Raw genomic sequence first — 16,785 nt, 5'->3', positions numbered from 1 at the left:
TCCTCTTTACTTGTGTGTTTTGTGATTATTTTTTCCACTGTTGGCTCTCATATCTTGGAATTTTATCTACGGGTTGAAAGGTGGCTTATAGTAGAGTGAATTCACATTTATTTCTTTCAGTGACCTGGGGTCACTATAACCTGGAACCATTTAATCCTTGAGGCATATTTGGAATACATTGGGGATGTAATTTCAGGCTGCATGATGGCAGGTATGCCTCTGCCTCAGGGCCTTTATACTTCCTGTTCCCTCTGTTTGGCATGCTGTCTTTCAAACATACATTCCCTCACTTCCTTTAGATCTGTGCTCAAATGGTATATTGAGGCCATCCCTGCCCACCCAGAACCCACAAGCCACTCCTTGTTCTCCTATTTTGCTTTACCTTCCTCCACAGCATTTAAGCATTTATCAACAGAGGATATATGTAAAGTGTCCCTCTCTTTGCTATGCTCTGGAACACAAATAACACATTCAAGACAGTAGAAAAGAAAGTAGAACACATGATGAAAGATTAAGACATAAAAGCAATGGAAACAGGATGCACAACAGGCAATATGCTAGGAGGCCTACAACTAAATAGATCTGTTTTATCCACAAACAAAATTGGGTTAAACAGTAGGACTTAACCTACCAAAACACAGAATACTCTGAGATTGAACCAAAAATGGCTAAAGTAGTCCTCAGATTAATACCAGCCCAAAATACATGTATAAACAAACCAGAAAGAATGAGATTAATTGACTCACACATTTTACTAAAGAAGATAGAAAAAGAGGGATCCCTGGGTGGCGCAGCGGTTTGGCGCCTGCCTTTGGCCCAGGGCGCGATCCTGGAGACTTGGGATCAAGTCCCATGTCGGGCTCCCGGTGCATGGAGCCTGCTTCTCCCTCTGCCTGTGTCTCTGCCTCTCTCTCTCTCTCTGTGTGTGACTATCATAAATAAATAAATAATTTTAAAAAAAGAAGATAGAAAAAGAGGAAAGAAAATAGAAGGACATTAATGAAACAAAAGTACAAATGAATCGATCAGAAAATTAAAAAAATATATTAGTGCAAGAACTGGTCTTTGGGTGGGAGGGCATAAAATAAATAAAACATTAGTATTAGTTTACCTAATTGAAGAAAAAGAAGTCACAAATAGCCTCTATGAAAAATGATAGTGGAGAAATAACTACATATGTAGAGAAAATTAAATGAATCATATGAAATAACTATGCTTAAAATATCACAAATATATTAAGAATTTTGAGGAAATGGATGACTTTTATGAAAATTACAGGGATTCATATATCTATATCTATATATTGACAGATATATCAACATAAATACATATGTAATCTAGAGAGGGAAAATATGATGAAAGAAATACAGAAAGATGACAATGAGATTGCCTTCAAATAATGTACCATACCCAAGTAAATTCAAGGAGAGTTCTACAAAGGACCTTCAAGGACCAAATAACACCAAAACAGTGCTAATTCTTCCAGATACATTTTATTCTGTGAGAGGAGATGGGATACTTTGAGGGTGAGCAAATGCATTCCATATTTAGAGTGTTTAAAATATTCTGAGAGCCAGATCAGATCATTCTGTGGAGGGGTAATCAGAAATATTCAGGAATGGGGTACCTGGGTGGCATAGTCAGTTAAGCATCCGACTCTTGATTTCGGCTCAGGTCATGATCTCAGACACCTGACATCTAGTTCCTCATCAGGCTCCAAGCTCAGCACAGAGACAGCTTGTCCCTCTCCTTCTGCTCCTCACCCCTGCTCAAATAAATAAATAAACAAAATCTCTAAAAAAAAAAAACACTTAGGAACAGATCTGTCTGTTCTACAGTTAAGGAGGTGCCGCATTTTTTTCATGACCAACATATCCGTAGGATTTCTGTTCAGTGTGAGATTTTTCATGCACAGTGAGATCTGCCTTTTGGGAAGGCCCTTCTCACAATCAGTACATAGAGGAGGTTTCTCTCCTATGTGGATTCTGTTGTCTAGTGAGGTGTATATGCTGGCAGAATACCTTCCCACATTCACTGCATTTGGAGGGTTTCTCCCTCATGTGTGTTCTCTCATATGTGATCATCTGTGATTTCCGAGAAAAGGCCATCCCGTATTCAGCAGATTCAGAGGGTTTCTCCTTTGTATGAGCTCTTTGATGTACAGCTAGTGGAGACTTCTCCCAGAAGACCTTTCCACACTCACTACATTCATATGGTTTCTCTCCAGCATGAGCTCTCTGATGTATAATGAGGTGTGATTTCAGGGAAAAGGCCCTTCCACATTCCATACACTCATAGGGTTTCTCCCCTGTATGAATTCTCTGATGAATAATGAGGGGCGATTTCTGGGAGAAGGTTTTGCCACAGTCCCTACACTCATAGGGTTTTTCCCCTGTATGAATTCTCTGGTGTATAACAAGAGGTGATTTCTGAGAGAAGGCTTTTCCACATTCTGTACATATATAAGGTTTCTCTCCTGTATGAAGCCTTTGATGTCCAGTAAGGTGTGACTTTTGGGAAAAGGCTTTTCCACAGTCAGTACATACATAAGGTTTCTCTCCTGTATGGATTCTTTGATGCCCTATGAGGTGAGACTGCTGGCAAAAGGTTTTTCCACATTCACTACACTTATAGGGTTTCTCTCCAGTATGTGTTCTTCGATGGATGATGAGTTGTGTTTTCCGAGGGAAGGTTTTCCCACATTCGGTACATTCATAGGGTCTCTCCCCAGTATGAGTTATCTGGTGTATAAAAAGGTGAGACTTCTCACAGAAGGCTTTTCCACATTCACTGCATTCAAAGGGCTTCTCTCTAGCATGAACTCGCTGATGTATAATGAGGTGTGACTTCTGAGAGAAGGCTTTTTGACACTCAAAACATTCATAGGGTTTCTCTCCAGTGTGGACTCTCTGATGAACGATGAAGGGTGACTTCTGGGAGAAAGTCCTCCCACACTCAGTACATTCATAAGGTTTCTCCCCAGTATGAATCCTCTGATGCACAATGAGGTGTGATTTCTCGCTGAAGGCTTTTCCACAATCTCCACACACATAGGGTTTCTCTCCAGTATGAATTCTTTGATGTATAATAAGCTGTGACTTCTTAATAAAGCCTTTCCCACACTCACTACAAACATTGGGTTTCTTACCTGCTTGGCCTTTCTTATACTGAATATGGACTTGTTTATGATTGACGACTTTTTCACATTGACTATGTCCACAGGGTTTCATGCCCGTGTAAATTTTCTCAGGCACAGAACAGGAATCACTATAGCTAGGTGGTGTCCCACATCCAAATATCTCAATGGGGTTCTTTCTTGCATAGCTCCTACTGCATGTCAGCGAGTCTAAATTAGATTCCAAGCTCTTTTCACATGAATCAAAATCATGGAGTTTTTTACATGAAGGATCAAGGTCTATGCAGCCACCAAAAATTTTTCCAAACGTATTACACTTGGGGCCTTTCTCCCTGGCCACTGTTTCACGGCTAATGACTGTGATCTGCTTCAAAACTCTGTCTTGGTTTCCTTGATATCTATCTATCTGACCATCAATATGCCAGACTTTTAAGAGAGAGTACAATGAATTATCCTTTGGGGATGTTTCCATTATCTCCTTTTGAAACAAAAGTTCTTCAGAAATGACCTGCTGGGAAGAGTCAAAGCTTTCCTCCCTGTCTGAAAAAAGAAAAGATAAAATCAAATAGAAACCAAAAAAGGAAACAACAAATAGAAATGCTAGGAAAGTGCTGATGTAGGATGGATGTTATAAAGAAGGCCTAATGAATTTTAAGGAAGAAAGGAGGCCAAAGATGTCAGAGATAAAGAAAATACCCTCTCAGCCATCTACCCAATTCTCAATTACCTGAGTGAATCCACCTTGACAACTCACTCTTTTTGATCCATGGGTCCTCTTCATGTTCCAACTTGAAGATTATACCTGGTTTTATACCAGAACACCCTGTTAAGGGAAAATTATAATGGTCTTGGCCTTGGCAGCTCAGAAATTCATGAAGAAAAGAAGCAGTCTCAGGGGCCTCCCAGGAAAGATGGATCCTTAACTCACAAAAATAAATTCCAGATATACCAAAAATATAAACATAAAATATAAACTATAAAAGAAAGGACCCTATTAATGGAAAATCATAAAGGTCATGGCCTTGAAAGCTCAGAAGGATGAGGAGGATTTGCTTCATTGCTACATGGAGAATTTGTCCTTACCCACAGAGACCAGGTGGCTGTAGATCTCCAGCATCACATCTCTATGTAGGGTCTTCTGAGCAGGGTCCAGGTGCTGCCACTCTTCCTGGGTGAAGTCTACAGCCACATCCTCATATGTCACTAGTTCCTATAACAGCACATTCCTATACAATCTGCTCATTCTGATCATTTTTATCACACTAATACATGTAGGATACCTAATTAGCATTTTGTGTAGCTATTAATGAGAAAAACTGTAAAATTCTGCCATTAGCAAGAATAGCTAGTGGAACAGAATGAACAGTCTAAAACTAGATGTAAATAAATGAGAAATTTAATATATAATAAAGAGGTATTTTAAAAGATTTCATTTTAAAAATGAAAATGTGAGAGACACAGAAAGACAGAGATGCAGGCAGAGGAAGAAGCAGGCTCCATGCAAGAAGCTCAGTGTGGGACTCGATCCTGAGACTCCAGGATCATGCCCTGAGCCAAAGGCAGACGCTCAAGCACTGAGCCACCCAGGCATCCCTAAAGCAGTATTTTAAATAAGTGTTGAGGTGCCTGGCTGGTCAGTCAATGGAGCATGTGACTCTTTTTTTTAAGAGTTTATTTATTTATTTATTCATGAGAGACACAGAGAGAGAGGCCGAGACACAGGCAGAGGGAGAAGCAGGCTCCCCAAAGGGAGGCCAATGTGGGACTTGATCCCAGGATCCCGAGATCACGACCTGAACCAAAGGCAAACACTCAACCACTGAGCCACCCAGGTATCCCTGGAGCATGTGACTTGATCTCGGGTTTGTGAATCTGAGCCCCAAGCTGGGTATAGAGATTACTTAAAAATAAAATTTATAACTAAATAAGTCCAGAAAAGACAGATTATTCAAAACTGGGTAGCTATCAGAAAAAAAAGTAAAGTTGGACTCCTTATTTCACACTATCCAAAAAAATAAATTTGAGATATAACAAAATTTTAAACAAAAAAAAGAAGTCATAAAACAAAGACAAGAGAGTTTTTAAAAATAATTTCAAAGTGGAGAAAACTCTTCTCACTAGGCATGGTACAAATCCAGATGCTACAAAGGAAAATACCGGTAAATTTGATTACTTTATGTATTGCATAGCAAAATATAAACAAACTCAAAGGGCAAGCAACTAACTGGGGAGTATATATGTGCACAACACATAAAATGGACAAAAAGCTAATTTCTTCAATTTATAGAACTCCTAAAAAGCAAGAAGAAAAAGACCAACAACTTAACCTTTTAAAAAATAATCAGAGGAGCAACCCGGGTGGCTCAGCGGTTTAGTGCCTGCCTTCAGCCCAGGGCGTGATCCTGGAGACCCAGGATGGATTCCCACATCGGGCTCCCTGCATGGAGCCTGCTTCTCCCTCTGCCTGTGTCTCTGCCTCTCTTTCTCTCTGTGTCTCTCATGAATAAATAAATAAAATCTTTAAAAAATAAATAAATCAAAAATAAGCAGAGGACATGACCATCAATTCACAGAGAAGGAAATGCAAATGGCTTTTAAACATGAAAAATGATGTTCAACTTCATTCATGTGAAGAGAGATGTAAATGAAAACAAACAAACATCATATTTTTCTTACATATTATCAAAGATTAGAGTTTAAGAAGTCATGAAGTTGGTAAAGATATCAAAAAAGGAACACACTCAAATTATGGGTATACACTGGTACAATATATTTTGAAGGCAATTTATTTGACAATATCCATCAAATTTAAATGTATATACTATCTGATCAGCAATTCCATTTCTAGAAATTATTCAACACATATACTCATATATGTGAGCAAAACAGCATATGTGAAGTCATTTCACTACAGTACTGTTTATAATTGCAAAATAATGAAGGCAACCTTATGGGGGATTGGATAAATTATGCTTCAATCCCCATAAGGGAATACCATTAACAACCATAAAAAGCAACAAGGAATGATATGTAACAATCTCTAAAATACACTGTTAGGTGAAAAAAAATTCATCTATTCAGCAAGCAGTTATTGAGACCCCACTGAATATCAGGCATTATTCTAGGAACTGGGGATACAGCAAAAAAGAAATCTGGCAAAAATATCTCCCCTCAAGCATCACATATTCTAGTGAGAGGACACAGCCAACAAGACTGAGTGACAAATAGCCAAAAAAGAAAAGTTTGTAATGTGCACTTCAAAATTCATATCACTCATATAAAAAAGCTCATAGAAAGCAATAAGCAAAAGACTGACAAAAAGGGAGATTGACGGAGAAATTTTTAAATGGCAAATATGTGGGGAAAATGCCGAATTTCATTTAATCATTAATGAAAAGCAAATGAAAATAAGATACAATGTTCAACCATAAAAATAGTAAGAATGAAAAACACCGATGCTATTTAGTAGTAAGAAAAATATTGGGAAATGGGCCTCCTTGTAAATGATTTATAGCCACATGTAGAAGCTAATTATATAATATCAAAATACAATTTGAGAAACATCCTTTAAATTTTAAACAGGCTTTGCTCTCTGATCTAGCACAGTCATGTCCAAGAATTTGGTCTACATAAATATTTGATAAGGTTGTTCCTTTATTTGTGACTTTCCTGCTTTAGAGTCCTGGCTAACCTATGTACTAGCCATGCCCCTGCTTTTTTCTCTGAAAAACAGCGATAATAATAGTATCCAGCACAAAGTAATTCCATTATAACGTATTATAATGGTGCCGGGCACAAAGTAAGCATTCAATAAACAGTAGCTGTAATTATTCTTATTCTTATTACTGTTAGACATCAAAGAAAAAAACAGAACAATAAAAGAGCCCATCAACAAGGGGCTGGTATCCTACAAACATTAAAAGAATATAGTAAAAGGATGCCAGGAACAATTTTATGACAAGAAATTTGACAATACAGATCTTAGGACAGCAGAGTATAACACGCAGGCCAAATATGGCCCAGAGAGCTAAGAATGGTATTTACACTTTTACATGGTTGAAGAAAAAAGCCAAAGGAGAATATTTTGTGGCATGTGAAAATTATATTCAAATTTTGTTGGATTACAGCCATGCTCATTGGTTTGCATATTGTCTACAGCTGCTTTCAACCTACAAAAACAGAGCTGAGTAGTTGCAATAGAGACCATATGGCCTACATGCCTAAAATATTTCTATTTGGCCTTCTGCAGAAAAAGTTTGCTGACCCCTGACTTAGACAAACTGGACAAATTACTTGAAAATCACAACTTAACAAAAGCAATATACAAAGAAACCGAAAATCTTAATGGTACTAAATATTTTCAGTAAGTCAAATTCATATTTAAAAACCTACTCACAAAGAAAACTCCACACCCTGATGACTTCACTGGAGAACTCTTCCAAATATTCAAGACAGAAATAATACTAATCTTACCCAAACTCTTTCAGAGAATACTTCCCAACTTGCTTTTTTTTTTTTTTTAGAATTTTTTTTTTATTTTTATTTACTTATGATAGTCACACACAGAGAGAGAGAGAGGCAGAGACACAGGCAGAGAGAGAAGCAGGCTCCATGCACTGGGAGCCTGACGCGGGATTCGATCCCGGGTCTCCAGGATCGCGCCCTGGGCCAAAGGCAGGTGCCAAACCGCTGCGCCACCCAGGGATCCCCAGCTTGTTAAATAAAGTCAACATAACTGTGATTCCAAAACATAAGCAAGAATACAAGAAAAAGTACAGACCAATATGTCTCATGGAACATGGTAGTAAAAATCCTCAACAAAATATTAATAGAAGACTGGCTTAGGGGGATCCCCGGGTGGCTCAGCGGTTTAGCGCCTGCCTTCAGCCCAGGGCGTGATCCTGGAGTCCGGGGATCGAGTCCCACATCGGGCTCCCTGCAGGGAGCCTGCTTCTCCCTCTGCCTGTGTCTCTGCCTCTTTCTCTCTCTCTCTCTCTCTCTCTCATAAATGAATAAATAAAATCTTAAAAAAAAAAAAAGACTGGCTTAGGTGAACCCACTGGGGCTGGCTGGGGAAAAGGAGGAGGCTTGCTCCAGAAGGAACTGTCTGAGGGATCATAGGGATTTCTAAATATGGGAAAGGGGAATAAATCACTTGTTGAAGTCAATTGTACATATATTTTTGTAGGTCTAAAGAAAGAACAAAGCCTATATAACAGGAATCCAGTTCTTCAGGGATACCAAAAGGAAATTTTCAAGTCATTTTTTGTGCAATCTAGATGTGGAAATTAGCATACAATTGTTTGAACCTTGCTGAATAACAGTTCAACCTTCAAAAAAAAGACTGGCTTGATGATAATGATGAGGAGGAGATGACAGAAATGGGTGAAGATTAACCATAGATATAACAAGATTGGCCACCAGTTGATAATATTTGCAACTGGGTGATAAGCACAAAGACATTCACAAAAATCTACGTTTGTGTATGTTCAAAATTGAAATTTCCCATAATAAAATGTAAAAACTATATGTATTGGAATTTTTTTGAAGATTTTTATTTATTTGACACAGAGAGAGAGAGAGAGAGAGAGCAGGAGGATCAACAGGCAGAGGGAGAAAAAGAAGCAGACTCCCTGCTGAGCAGGGAGCCCAATGTGAGGCTAGATCCCAGGACCCTGGGATCATGACCTAGGTCAAAGGCAGACACTTAACCTACTGAGCCACCCAGGTGCCTGGAAATGTTTTAGCAATACATTCTTTTTAAGTTACAGAATATATAGTGTGTATGGTAAAGAAAAATACATGAAAATAATAAAATCACTAGCACACATTTATACATATATATCTATATACACAGAGGTTATATGTATCTGGAAAGAGCATCCCCAAACTACATAATACTAGTTATGCCAGAGGAGAGGGCAGAAGTTAGATTACAGAGATATTTCCCTTACTTTTTAAGTTTTACTTTGCAATATTATTTACATTCTTTGCACCATGTATAAATTACCCTTGCAAAGAGGGGATAAAAAGACATAAAATGGAAGAGCAAAGAAGGAAACTGGCCTTGCGTTGGAGCATGATCCCACAAACTATGAGATGATAACAAAGGGGCCATGGAAAACCAGGAAACCACCTACCCTCTAAGCCTCTGCCAGAAAATTTTAACTAAAAATAGCCTCTTTGAAACAACTACCGATAATACCACACTGGCCTTTAGGAAAACTCAACAATCAAATTTCTTAAGCTAAAGTCCCAGAAATCTTGACCTGCTGAAGAGCTAGACTGATAAAGTGATTTCTCTTGATGAAGAATGCAAACCATCTGATATATCCCCTTTGCCATTTTCACTGTGGCTGCCAGGAAGCTCAAAGGTAAAATGTTTAGCTCAGTTTATATGAAGCAAGGCCAGATAATCTATGTATCTTAACAGCAACTTTACCTGCATCTTGATCTTCTATTCTGTCTAGATTTCTCTAATTCTTATTGCCAATGTATTGCCCTTTCTCATTTTACTATGGGAAAACCAAGTGGGAAACAAACAACTTACCTGGGACTCAGTCATTTTCTGTTTGTCTTTGGAAAGCAATTGGGGGTGCAGTGGGGTACAGAAGTCTTCAGAGACCAAGCTGGGTTAACTACTCTTCAATGGCTGAATGTAGAATGTGTTGCTTGTTAATTTATTGCTAACTTGTGTTTATCATCTGACCAGCAATTCCATTTCTAGAACTTTATTCTAAGGTAATAATCATGGATTGTGCAGAGATTTAACTGAAGGAACTTTCATCACAGCTTTGTCTTTAACACCGTAATTCTGAAAATATTCTCAAAATGCCCAATCGCTGAGGACTGAGAAAATAATTTATGGAACCTCCAAGAGATAGAAAGGCAGGTGACCATTTAAAGTAACACCAAAGACAATTAAGAGGCTCAAAAGATACAACAACCAACTGTAAAGTATGGACCTTGTCTAGATCTTAATTTGAACAGATATAAAAATCTTTGAGATAATCATTAAAGTTCGAACCCTGACTAGATATTTGATATTAAGAAATGTAACCAAAGGGATCCCTAGGTGGCGCAGCGGTTTAGCGCCTGTCTTTGGCCCAGGGCGCGATCCTGGAGACCCGGGATCGAATCCCACATCGGGCTCCCGGTGCATGGAGCCTGCTCCTCCCTCTGCCTGTGTCTCTGCCTCTCTCTCTCTCTCTCTCTCTCTCTCTGTGTGACTATCATAAATAAATAAAAATTTAAAAAAAAAAAGAAAGAAACTATTATAAAAAAAAAAAGAAAAGAAATGTAACCAAAAAAAAAGGAAATTTAACCAGTGATGATCTGACGTTACTATTGTTAAATATTTTACCTCAAATAATAATATTGACATTTAAGACCTTATCTTTTACAAATACATGATGAAGTCTTTTTTTAAGATTTTATTTTTTCATGAGAGACACAGAGAGAGTGGCAGAGAGAGAGGCAGAGAGAGAAGCAGGCTCCCGGAGAGGAGCCTGATGTAGACCTCAATCCCGGGCCCTAGGGATCACAACCTAAGCCAAAGGCAGACGCTCAACCACTGAGCCACCCAGGCACCTGCATCATGATACATCTGGGATTTCTTTCAAAATAATAAGGACTACATATGTAAAGATTCATTCAACTATACACTTAATATTTGTGCATTTTATGTTATCAGTAACAAAGAAAAAACAATCTGGGAGGGAGAAATAAATGGGTGATCTAAATTAGGAATTGGAAAACTTTCTCTGTATAGAGACAGATAGTAAATATTTCAGATTTGTGAAGCCTACAGTCTCTGTTGCAACCACTCAGAGATTGAAAGCAGCCACAGACAATACGTAAGCCAATTCTGTTTATTGGCTGTGTTCTAATAAAACTTCATTTATGGAGCATGTGGGTGGCTCAGTTGGTTAAGCCTCTGACTCTTGGTTTCAACTCAGGTCATGATCTACAGGTGGTGAGATCAAGCCCTGCATGGGGCTCTGCACTGAGCGTGAAGCCTGCTTGAGATTTTCTCTCTCTCCCTCTGCCCCTCCACTCCCACTGCTCTCTCTCTCTGTAAAAAAAGAAATTTTAATACTACTGTTTAAAAACTTCATTTAGTAACACTATAATTTGAATTTTAATCATTTTCATGTCACAAAATATTCTTCTTCTGATTTTTTCCAAACATTAAAAAATGTGAAAACCATTTGTAGCATACGGCTGTATAAAAACAGCACGAGGCCAGATATGGCCCACTGCCTAGTTTTCCATCCCCTGGTCTAGATGAAACAACAGTGGCCATCGGGTGATGATTGATAAGACTGGGTGATGGACGTAATGGGAGTTTATTATATAAGTCCCTCTATTTTGCTGAATGTTTGAAAATTTCCATAGAAATAAGCTTAGTAGTATTATGGAAATAAAGTTAATAGCATGGAAACATAGCTACAAAATGAAGAAGAGGCAGATCACAAGATCACACTCCCAATTATTTAATAATATCTGTTCCCCAAGACATCACAATGGTTTGTGGCCCTCCAGAGATCAACCCTACCTGACAAAATCTTATTCCTTGGCATTTAATTTCCTTTATTCTATTTTCTTGGCTATTACATGAATAGAACTGACCTTGAGTTCATGGAAGATCCATGAAATATATCCAAGATCAGTGCTACAAAACCAAGGTGAATAAATAATAATCAGGTATTAACTCACTTAACATCCCAAGCCTCAAAGGATAGACTCTGCTATTATTCTCATTTCACAGTGAGGAAACTGAAGCCTAAAGAGGTTAAGTGACTTCTCTATGATCACACAGCCAGTGACCAGGGGGTGGGGTGGTGGGAAAACAAAAAGCAGAGAACTCCTCCCTAGATGTCATGGCATCAAAGTTTTCAGAGATGCAACTCTGTTTATTTCTGAATGCCCTAAAAAACTAATTCTCATCCTAAATTACAAAGGACATTGTCTGATTTTTAACTTGAGAATAACGAAACTAAATTTACATCGTGCTTTACAGTTCAAAGTTAACTTGAAACCTTAATATTAGGATGCCTGGGTGGCTCAGTGGTTGAGCGTCTGCCTTTGGCTCAGGCATGATTCCCAGGTCCTGGGATGGAGTCCCGAGTTGGGCTCCCTGCATGGAGCCTGCTTCTCCCTCTGCCTGTGTCTCTGCCTTTCTCCCTGTGTGTGTCTCTCATGAATACATAAAGAAAATCTTTTAAATAAATAAATAAATAAATAAATAAATAAATAAATAAAACCTTAATATTCAAAGACACAACAAGGAAAAGAGAAGCCAAAAATCAAGGAAATATTTGCAAAACACGGATCATTGATAAAGGAGTAGTATCAGAATATATAAAAACAAGCCCTACAAATCAATAAGCCAAACATCCAATAGAAAAATGAGCAAGAGATGTGAACAGGTGCCTCACAAAGAAGGATCTAAGAGATCAAAACATATATGAAAAAGTAGTCATCAGGGAATTACAAATTAAAGCCTGGATGTCTGACCCCTCCATTGGAATGTTGCCACCACAAGGGCAAGGATTTTTGTTTATTCATGGATGTATTATTGATCTCAAAGAGCCACCCATCATGGACCACACAGAATCCCAACATTGACACTACATACTCCCATTCCTGTCCCCATAGACTCTCATTACTCACCCTAAAGACCACCCCATTGCCCCCCCAGACCCCCCATCATTCACCCAACAAACTCTCCATCACTCACCTTACAAACCCCTTTCACTCACTCCCTTGAAAACTTATCACTCACCCTAAGACACCATTGCTCACTGGATAGACTCTCCATCACTCAGCCCAGACTCCATTCATTCACCCCCACAAACCCCTTTCCCTCACTTACTAGAAACCCCATCATTCACCCTGCAGACCCCATTGCTCACTTCCATAAACTCATCACATATCCCACACACAGTCCTACGGACTCCCTTCCCTATCACTGCCCTCTACATCATTCAGTCCAAAGGACCCCCTCATTAGTCTTTCCACATGTCCCCATCACTGACCACACAGACCCACATCACTCAACCGGGCCCCTCACCCTGGCTCTGCTCTCAGGACCCCAAAGCTCCTTCTCAAGTCGAGCTTGGCTCCCTGCTTGCACAAATGGGCTCAACATCGCCCAAAATTCCCTTTCTCCTCCAGCCCTCCTGGTGGGTCTGGATGACGCATCAGCTTATCTTTCGCAGGCTCAGAAACAGCCTCCAAGCCGAGCTCTACCAGTAACAAAAATGGCGGCATTCAGTCTGCGCCGGGAACTCTGCCGGCCAGGAAAATGGCCAGGGCCTCGCACTGCTTCCTGAGGCTCCCATTCCAGCCAGAAGAGATTTGCGTTTTAGCGTCCGGGAAGTCCCCGTGCTATTTCCGAGGCAGGGTATTCGGAATTTGTGCTTCGAAAGCAGTGTGAGGCTCGGCTATGTAGCGACTGTTCCGGGCGGGTGAATGGGCGTTCCCGGCCATGGGCAAAGGCCGGGCCCGAGCAAAGGCGTGGCGACGGGCGGGTAGGGGAGTTCGGTGGGAACCGGGCCCAAGGGGGGCAGCGGGGAGGCAGTGGTAAGGCCCGAGGGTAGAAGCACCGCCCGGGAGACAGCTCGGCAGAAGCCACATTTCTAAACCTCTGGTGAAAGTGAAGTCTTTTGACATAACGTCTTCTCTCACTCGCACACCCCGCCTGCCTCTCACAGCTTAACGTCACCGCCGTCCAGCCTTCCTATTGTTCCTTCGATGGGGCGGAGCCCCCGACTCGTCTGTCACTCAAGGCTCCGCTTTACGGCGCTCCTGGTCTTCTATTGGCTCATTCGGACACAGAAGGCCCGCCCTTTCTTGTCACGCACAGGCCCGACTTTCTGCCCGGTCTCTTAAAGTGGGCTGATGTGGCTCTATTGCAGCCTTATTATCAAAGCTGAAAGAAGTATGAGAAGCAAAGGTTTATGGCTAAAACTTAAGGAGGCATTTGATTTTAGAAAACTTAACAGAAGACTAGATCCTGGGCGTGATCCTGGGGTCTGAGATCGAGTCCCACATCGGGCTCCTTGCAAGGGAGCCTGCTTATGTCTCTGCCTATGTCTCAGAGACACAGAGAGAGAGGCAGAGACATAGGCAGAGGGAGAAGCTGGCTCCCCGTGGGGAGCACGATGCGGGACTTGATTCCAGGACAGGGGCGGGGCATCACGGCCTGAACCAAAGGCAGACGCCCAACCACTGAGCCACCCAGGCGTCCCTAAATAAAATATATTTTTTTAAATTTTATTTCTAGGTCACACCAGAAGGGCACTGACGGTAAAATAGTGGCCTAGTTATGAAGTCTTTCCAGAGAGGCTTTGGAACGGAAATGCTAACTTCTGTTTCAAACTTGAGGGAAGCATCAGTGACGGCCTAATTACAAAGGCCCTTAAGTTAATAGACATCCAGGTTGGAGGACATAGATAAGGGATTTTGATGGTGGAACAATTAACAATGGTTAGGATTTGAGGTCACACAGAGGGGCATGGATGGTGGAAGGTTAATAAGGACATGGTTTGGGTGTTGGGCAGATGGGCATCAATGGCAGAATTTTTCAAAGATGCCTTTAGTAGTTTCCCATTGCTGCTCTAACAGAGTACCAAAAAACTTACAGGTTTAAAACAACACAAGTTTATTATTTTACAGTTCTGAAGGTCAGAAGTCCAAAGTGAGTTTCCCTGGGCTGAAATCAAGGTATTAATAGAATCATACTCCCTGGGGAGGCTCTAGGGAAGAATACATTTCCTTGCATTTTCTAGCTTCTAGAGGCCAGCTGTCTTCCTTGGCTCATAACCCCTTCTTCCATCTTCAAAGCCAGAAAAGTAGCATGCTCATATCTCTCTCTGACTATGATCTTTTGCTTCCACCATCACACCTTCTTTGACTCTGACCGCGCTCTTTCCTTCTTATAAGGACCCTTGTGATTACATTGGACACATCTGATAATCTGTAATAATCTACCCATCTCAAGATTTTTAATTTAATCATATCTATGAATTACCTTTTAAAATTTTTAAAAAGATTTTATTTATTTATTCATGAGAGATGCAGAGAGAGAGGCAGAGACACAGGAGGAGAGAGAAGCAGGCTCCCTATGGGGAGCCCAATGTGGGACTCCATCCCAGGACCTCAGGATCACGACCTGAGCTGAAGGCAAACGCTCAACTACTGAGCCACCCAGGCGTTGCTACTCCCCTTTTTAAAGATTACAAAGTCCCTTTTTCATGCAAGATAACATATTCAGAGGGTCAGTAGTGGAAGACTATTGACTGAGGCATAAGGTATTAATAGGGAAAAGCTATTATTCCAGTAGATCTGGCTTGAATTCAAACCAGATGGGTATCGATTAAGGGGCCCAGGCTGTTCTCTCAGGATTTCTTCAAAGGCCTGGGTTCAAGGTCAGAACAAAGGAAATTGATGGAAATCTCAATAGGCACCTGGACCCTAGATAATGATCATAAGAGCATTGCTGGTGGAAAAGTTAACAGAAGTCTAGGTTTAAGATCTAGAACATAGACACATTGATGGTAGAATACTTAACAAAGCCCTGGGTTTAAGGTTAAAGGATCATCAATGAATAAAGATTTAATAGACAGCCAGAGTCAAGGTCAGAAAAAAAGGGGCATTGATGGTAAAATCTATATAACTACAATCTTGATTTAATATATAAATCAAGGATCCCTGGGTGGCACAGCGGTTTGGTGCCTGCCTTTGGCCCAGGGCGCGATCCTGGAGACCCGGGATCGAATCCCACGTCGGGCTCCCGGTGCATGGAGCCTGCTTCTCCCTCTGCCTGTGTCTCTGCCTCTCTCTCTCTCTCTCTCTCTCTGTGACTATCATAAATAAATAAAAATTTAAAAAATAAAAACTCAGGATATTAAAAAAATATATATATATATAGATCAACAGGGGAAACTAATGTTTTTAAAAGACTTGGATTTCATTTACAGATCATATTAGGCATTGATCGAAAAAGTAAAGACTCATGTTTGGTTTTCATGACAGAGTAAATTGATGATAGAATAATGAGTTGACAGACACCTAAATTAAATGCCCCCAACAAGTGGAGCATTAATGGCAGACGCATTAATAGCAGCCTGTGCAGAGAGAAAACTGAGCAGAGAACCAGGTGCAAGGTCAGACCTGAGTGCCTATGAGAGTGGAAAAATTAACGGAGAACAAGGACCAAAGTTCATAACTGAGGGACATAGATTCATTATTATCTCATGTTCAGGCCCAGGGGGAAGGTGCTGGGCCCCAGGAGATATGTTCTCCATGATTCTATGCTCCAGTTCCCTTCTGCAGTAAATGTCTCCAAAGCCCTGATTGCAAATGTCCTTGCCTTCTGTATTCCCTGGTTTGATGTGTTGAAGGGAGGTAAGATTCACCTAAGCTCTTCATTGTTAGATTTGTTCAGTCTAGACTCAGAAATTGAGGAGTTTCACCATTTTATTTAATTTAGGGGTTTTTTTAAAAGATAAAGTTTGTCCTGTACACCAGGGCAGCCAATATATAGTTCTTATCTCTAGAGTAATTGCTACAATGGTAGGAAATAAAATGTAACAAAATTGTTTTTCTAACTAACAAATATGAATTAAGGTTGTCCTCTAAAT

The 16,785-nt window shown here is 40.3% G+C and overlaps 1 protein-coding gene and 1 pseudogene across 2 annotated transcripts; one reads left to right on the top strand and one right to left on the bottom strand.

Moving 5' to 3' along the window:
* Positions 1-1,814: 1,814 nt before the first annotated feature.
* Positions 1,815-13,792, bottom strand: ZNF630 (zinc finger protein 630). Of its 2 annotated transcripts, XM_077888450.1 has the most exons (5): positions 13,212-13,792; positions 9,687-9,788; positions 4,220-4,346; positions 3,864-3,959; positions 1,815-3,676 (listed from the first exon to the last, which is right to left on the bottom strand). In XM_077888450.1, the coding sequence occupies exons 2-5, from the start codon at positions 9,699-9,701 to the stop codon at positions 1,950-1,952; spliced, it is 1,965 nt and encodes a 654-aa protein (XP_077744576.1). In that variant the 5' UTR covers positions 9,702-9,788; positions 13,212-13,792; the 3' UTR covers positions 1,815-1,949. The 2 variants fall into 2 exon arrangements, with proteins under 2 accessions (XP_077744576.1, XP_077744575.1); XM_077888449.1 differs by lacking the exon at positions 9,687-9,788.
* On the top strand, positions 8,137-8,252 carry LOC144309309 (small nucleolar RNA SNORD22; annotated as a pseudogene).
* Positions 13,793-16,785: the final 2,993 nt, after the last annotated feature.

This window comes from Canis aureus, chromosome X (assembly GCF_053574225.1).
Source record: "Canis aureus isolate CA01 chromosome X, VMU_Caureus_v.1.0, whole genome shotgun sequence".
In the NCBI taxonomy this organism is placed as follows: domain Eukaryota; kingdom Metazoa; phylum Chordata; class Mammalia; order Carnivora; family Canidae; genus Canis; species Canis aureus.
This window is presented reverse-complemented; position numbering and strand designations above follow the sequence as displayed.